General features: G+C 41.2%; 1 protein-coding gene across 1 annotated transcript; it reads left to right on the forward strand.

The window, feature by feature from the left end:
- The first annotated feature begins 4,570 nt into the window (after nucleotides 1-4,570).
- Nucleotides 4,571-5,038, forward strand: LOC132488332 (deoxyuridine 5'-triphosphate nucleotidohydrolase-like). The gene has a single exon (XM_060096375.1). It carries the CDS (start codon nucleotides 4,571-4,573, stop codon nucleotides 5,036-5,038), a length of 468 nt encoding a protein of 155 aa, XP_059952358.1.
- Nucleotides 5,039-6,405: the final 1,367 nt, after the last annotated feature.

The following is a 6,405-nucleotide window of genomic DNA, read 5'->3' on the forward strand; positions in this document are numbered from 1 at the left end:
TTTCCTCTGTGTGCTTTACTGCGTTTTCTAAAAGTATGAAAAACAGCAACTTCAGCTAGAAGTGTACATGTGTATATATATTTGTGTTTGTAAGATTTAGGTTGGAAAGGCTGAAGATTCCAAACAAAAATACAGCATTTCAATTACATTTTATGGATTAAATGGTTTCTGTTAGTGACTGTATTGGAAACACCTAATCATTGTCATGTTGGTTGCCTACAAATGTTCAGACATTTTCCTGGTTATGTTTGACCATGGGATATTTCAGCATTCAACCAACTTGCACCAGCACCTATTCATAGACTGTCAAATTAATAGTTCTTGAAAGAAAAAACAGGTTATGTAGCTCTCACTTACCTTTTTGGGCTTGTACATGGGTTTTCATAGACTGCAATGGAAATACTGTGAACAAGGATTATCTCTTCGGGCTTAGGTGTAAACACTAGAGCTTACTATAATAACTTGGATCATGCACCATCCTAGGAGCAGGGGTTATTTCCTTGAGACACTTGAGTGGATGGATCAGTTGCTAAGCAACTTGCATTCTTATGGGGCCAGGCTGGGGAACAAAAGGGTGCCAGGTGGTCATACAGAGAAGGAAAATGACAAAGACACATGGAAAAATAAAGCCTCCATCTGGGAACTGTAGTGCATAACCGTTTAGATATTTGGAATATGTTCCCCCTTAATAATTCATGTCAACAGCTATTCATCAATGGTTATATCTTTAATATCCATGCCTATCTCTCCGTCCATCTACCACCCATCCATTCATCCACCCTGGCAGACTGATTTTGAGATTAGAAATTACAAGTAGTAAGTTGAATTGTATATCTTATATTATTAACTACTTTGCCAATAATTATTCTTCATAATTATTTCTTATTCATTCACACAATTTCCTCTGTTCCTTCCCCCCTCTGTGTCTTTTACGTTTTTACTTTTCATCTCCTTGTCACGTGCTTTCTCTTTTTTTTCTCTCAGGACTGATTTTATAGATGGGACCATTGCTTCACTGCTAACGGATACTTAGATACTTAACTAAGATAGAAATACAGATTCCTAGAGAAGATTGTCAGAGCAGCCTCACGTCTCCACCCTTTACAAGACCACTTTCCTAGACATTTATGTGCTGAAACTTAGCATCCTGACGTCCAAGTGGAAAAAAATGGTAACAGTCTAAAATATCAGAAGTTACGATACATAATCATACAAGAAATCAGCTTTACCTATTTAAAATGTAAGTCACTTCTATTTGTTCAAATACTCTATAAAAGTATGCCTTTTCTCATTATAGAAACTAAAGAAAAACCACGAGTTCTTTATTTTTGTGAGATCTGCCAGCGTTATACCAGATTGTGCTCCTCAGGCTTTGTTTTTTGTTTTTTTGGTTTTTTTGATAAGCTAGGACTGTAACATCAAGAATCCAGTTGTCCTCAAGAATTTTAGAAAAAGTGCAGTCTAGTTTGGGAACATATCTGAAGGAAGAAGGAAACTATTGTTTATTTAGTACTTATCGTATGCCTGGCATTGTGCTAGCAATTTCTTGGTAGATTTAAAAACTTAATCTACAAAAATCTTTGTATTGTGGGTATTATTATCCACATTTAAAAATATGTAATCAAGGCTTGAAGAGGTTAAACAACTTGCATAAGGCCACTCAGTTTCCGAAAACCAGGGTTTCTGCTATGCTACTGAGGAAATGTTTCCTCTTTAGATGCAGGTAAACCAATGAAACAAGTTTAATGTGATAATACAGTGCCAGTGCTTGTTTGATTGCTAATTCTTCTAAGGGGGTGTGGGGGGGAGGGGAGAGGGGCACAGGCATGTCTGTAGCAGTTGGGGAAAGCGGAGGGGAGATGTGAATGTTCTGGACTATTGCTTCTCCTTTTGTCTTAGGTCGTCCGTTTGCACTGACGTAGCATTCCCTATTTTAACTTTTCCTCTTCACTAAGTTTTTGTCCTTCTCATCCTTTTCTCCTTTTCTTGACCTTTGGCCATTGTCTGCTCATTTAACTACTGTAGTGGATATAGTTCATGCTTCACCGGAAACTGCTGGCTCTCTTGTATTTTCGTTTGTGTTCCACCCTCCCTGGCCTGCATGTGCATTGGCTGCTAAGAAGCCATACCTGCAGCTCTCTTTAGAAGACTGCCACAAAACCTCCACTTCAAGAGAGCAGAGGTGTCCAGAAGTTTACACTGACCCTCTTCCTCCTGCCCCCAGTGGCATTTAACCAGTGACTGACTGACGTAGGAATATGACAGGCCAGCCCCCTTGCCTCCCATCTGGATACCTCACTCATAATTTTCCACTTGCAAGCTCCCCTGTTAGACTAGTCCAAGGCTGGGATTTTGCCTGCAATTACACATCTCCTCCACTTCTTCCTTTTCTTCATTCTGCTTCTGCCAGTCCCTTTGCAGTTCTTCCTGAGGGCACTTTAAATTTTTTTTTTTTTTTTTTTGCTGCGGGCCTCTCACTGTTGTGGCCACTCCCGTTGCGGAGCACAGGCTCCGGACGCGCAGGCTCAGCGGCCATGGCTCATGGGCCCAGCCACTCCGCGGTATGTGGGATCTTCCTGACTGGGGCACGAACCCGTGTCCTCTGCATCGACAGGCGGACTCTCAACCACTGAGCCACCAGGGAAGCCCTTTTTTTTTAAACAATTTTTAAAGGTTACTTTCCATTTACAGCTATTACAAAATATTGGCTATATTCCCCATGGTGTACAGTACATCCTTGAGCCTATGTTACACCCAACAGTTTGTACCCTTCACTCCCCATCCCTATATTGCACCCACCCCCGGCCCCGCCACTGGTAACCACTAGTTTGTTCTCTATATCTGTGAGTCTGCTTCTTTTATGTTATATTTGCTAGTTTGTTGTACTTTTTAGATTCCACATATGACATCATGCAGTATTTGTCTTTATTTGTCTGACTTATTTTACCCAGCATAATGTCCTCCAAGTCCATTCACATTGCTGCAAATGGCAGAATTTCATTCTTTCTTTACAGCTGAGCAGTATTCCATTATATATATATATATATATATATATATATATATATATATATATATATATATGTATGTATATATACATATATATATATATATATATATATATATATATATATATATATATATATATATACCACATCTTCTATATCCATTCATCTGTTGATGGACACTTAAGTGGTTTCCATGTCTTGGCAATTGTAAATAATGCTGCTGTGAACATTGGGGTGCATGTATCTTTTTGAATTAGTGTTTTTGTTTTTTTTCGGGTATATACCCAGGAGTGGAAGCTGAGGGTACTTTCTTAAGTTATTTGCTCATGAATGTTTTTCTCAGATTCTGGGGAATACACACATTTTACACGGCTGATGGATAGAGGATTTGATAAGACACTGTTCTTGGGAAACCTGAACACTCTCGTGCCTTCTCTGTTAGAGTGAGGGAGAATAGAGGTCAGGTGGTCAATGGAACCAGCTCAAATTGGGTCCAGTGGGCCTCTGGGCTCATCTGGTAATCATTTTCCAATTTCCTGACTGAATAATCAGGGTGGACATATTTAACATCTGGCAGAAGACTCACATTGGTTCCCTAATCTGTGGAGTAAGAGCTATTGTAGTAGCAAAGACCAAGTGGAGGTCACCCAGGCCAAGATGGTAAATCAAAAATAATTCTGTCCCCTAACTCCTGTGTGAATTGGCAGCGATTATCACCATCCTCGAAGACTTAATAAAACCAACATAGATGGGTAGCCCCATTATATCCCCATTTAATACATCATTTTACTTCCTGCATAAATCAGATGAATCACGGCAGGTGACTGTGGACTAGCAGAAATGTAACCTAGTGGTAACCCCAATGTGGCTGCTATGCTGCATGTGGTATTTTTCCTAGAACAGATTACCGCTGCTTCTCATTTGTGGTACGCGGTTATTGAACAGGAAAATGTGTTCTTTCCAATACCTGTTATGAATGAGGATCAGAAACAGTTCGCCAGGGTGGATAACAGGATATATTCACAGGCTTGCCCTAGGCCCAAGTTAACTCTCCTGCTCTGTCACAATGTAGCTTGAAGGGACCTTGATCTTCTGGTCATTCCACAAAATATCACTTTGGTCCTCTATATTGGTGACGGCAGTTAATCATACATAAGCAGGAAATGGCAAGTACTTTGGATGCCCTGGGAAGACACGTGTACTCCAGAGATTGAGAGGAACTCTACAAAGATTCAGGAGCCTGTCATTCCAGTAAAGGTTTTAAGGCTCTAGCAGTTTGGGACATGCTAGGACTTTACTTCATAGCAAAAGAAGTGCAGCAATGGTCCCATGTTCGTGGAATTCCTTAGTCTTACCATGTTCTCTGCCATCCTGTAGCAGCTGGTTTGAAAGAGTGGTGAAATGGCCTTTTGAAGACTCTGTTACAGCATCAGCTAGGTGGAAGTACCTTTCAGGTTTGGGGCAAGGTCCTCCAGAAGGCTGTGTAAACTCCGAATCAGTGTCCAGTATATGTTGCTATTTCTCCAATAGGCAGCATTCACAGGTCCAAGAATCAAGGAGTGGAAATGGCAGTGGTACCACTTACAATTATATCTAGTGACCCACTAGCAAAATTTTTGCCTCCTCTTTCTGCAACTTTATGCTCTGCTGGCCTAAAGTTCTTAGTTCCAGAGGGAGGAATGATTCCACCAGGAGACACAACAATGGTTCCATTGAACTGTAAGTTAAGACTGCTGCCCAGCCACTGTGGGCTCCTGATGTCTCTGAATCAACAGACAAAGAAGGGAGTTACTGTGCTGGCTGGGGTGATTGATCCTGATTACCAAGGGGAAATTGGACTACTACTCCACAGTGAAGGTAAGGAAGAGTGTGTCTGGGATACAGGAGATCCCTTAGGACATCTCTTAGTATTACCGTGCCTAGTGATTAAGGTCAATGGAAAAATACAACGACCCGACCCAGGCAGGACTACCAATAGCCCAGATCCTTCAGGAATGAAGGCTTGGGTCACCCCACCAGGTAAAGAACCATGATCAGCTGAGGTGCTTGCTGAAGGCAAAGGGAATACAGAATGGATAGTGAAAGAAGGTAGTTATAAATACCAGCTACAACCTTTGTTTTCTTTTCTCTCTTACTCCTTTGTTATGTAATATAAGATGTGTTGATTATATATCACAGTATTTAAGTATTGTTAATTTTACATCATAGCATTTAAGTTATAGTATATCAAGGAAAGAGTAAGCATCACTCAAGGACTTTACGTCTTCTTCTAGGGAAGAGATTAGTGTGTTTTTGGTTGTATGCCGGATAGTTGTATCATGTTGGGCAGAATTATGATTTTGTTATTGTCTTTATTTGGAGATTAAGTATGGTTTAAGGAGATGTGTGTGACTGCCAAGTTGATAAGGGGTAGACTTGTGATGGCTAATTTTATATGGCAACTTGACTGGCCATGGGGTGCCAGATTAAACATTATTTCTGGGTATCTCTGTAAGGGTGTTTCCAGATGAGATTAGCATTTGAATATACATATTTGAATATAAATATACATCATATATCCTACACGACACTAATGTAGACACTATATGGAGTCTCTGGCAAGTTCTAATAGAAGAATCACAGGGTAGAACCCAAGTTTCTGGAGAAGCCATCTACAACTGAGTACTATACACCATTCACGAGGCAGCTCTGATCTGCTACTGGATCTGGTAGGTACTAGCCATCTAAACACAGGACATCAAATGACTACATGACCAGAGCTGCCCATCCTGAGTCGGCTGCTTTCATACCCACTAAGTCGTAAGTTTAGGTGGGCCCAGCAACAATCCATTGTACAATAAAAGTGGTATATCCAGAATCAGGTGCCAGCAGGTCCTGAAGGCACATGTAATTCTGACAAATAGGTGGCTCAAATCCCCATGTCACCTACCCCCATGGCACCGATGCTTCTCCCTTAGTTTACACCTTCAGCTCCATAATTAACTGTTAGAAGAGGAAAAAGTCCTGAGCTTGGTTCACAGATAGGTCAGCTCAGTATGTTGGTTCAGTTAAGCCTATTCTTGGATGGCCCAGAAGGACAGTGGCAGAAAGAAATTCTTCCAGTGGGCAGGACTCCAGGCAGGGTAGCTTGTTATCCATTTTGTGTGGAGAAAAGAGTAGCCCAATGTAAGGATACATACAAACTCCCAGGTAGTGGAGATTGGTTTGCCTGTTTAGTCAGGGGTCTGAAAGCAGCAAGATTGGAAGATTGAGGGCAAGGAGGTCGGGTGAGAAGCAGTTGGGTGGATTTCATGGGAGCGGGCACAAAGCAATCTTCCCATTGCATGTTAATGCCCACCAGAGACCATCCAGTGGTAGAGCAGCAGGTGGATAGGATGATTCATCCAAGAGAAGCCAGCCA

This window comes from Mesoplodon densirostris, chromosome 1, assembly GCF_025265405.1.
Source record: "Mesoplodon densirostris isolate mMesDen1 chromosome 1, mMesDen1 primary haplotype, whole genome shotgun sequence".
NCBI lineage: Eukaryota > Metazoa > Chordata > Mammalia > Artiodactyla > Ziphiidae > Mesoplodon > Mesoplodon densirostris.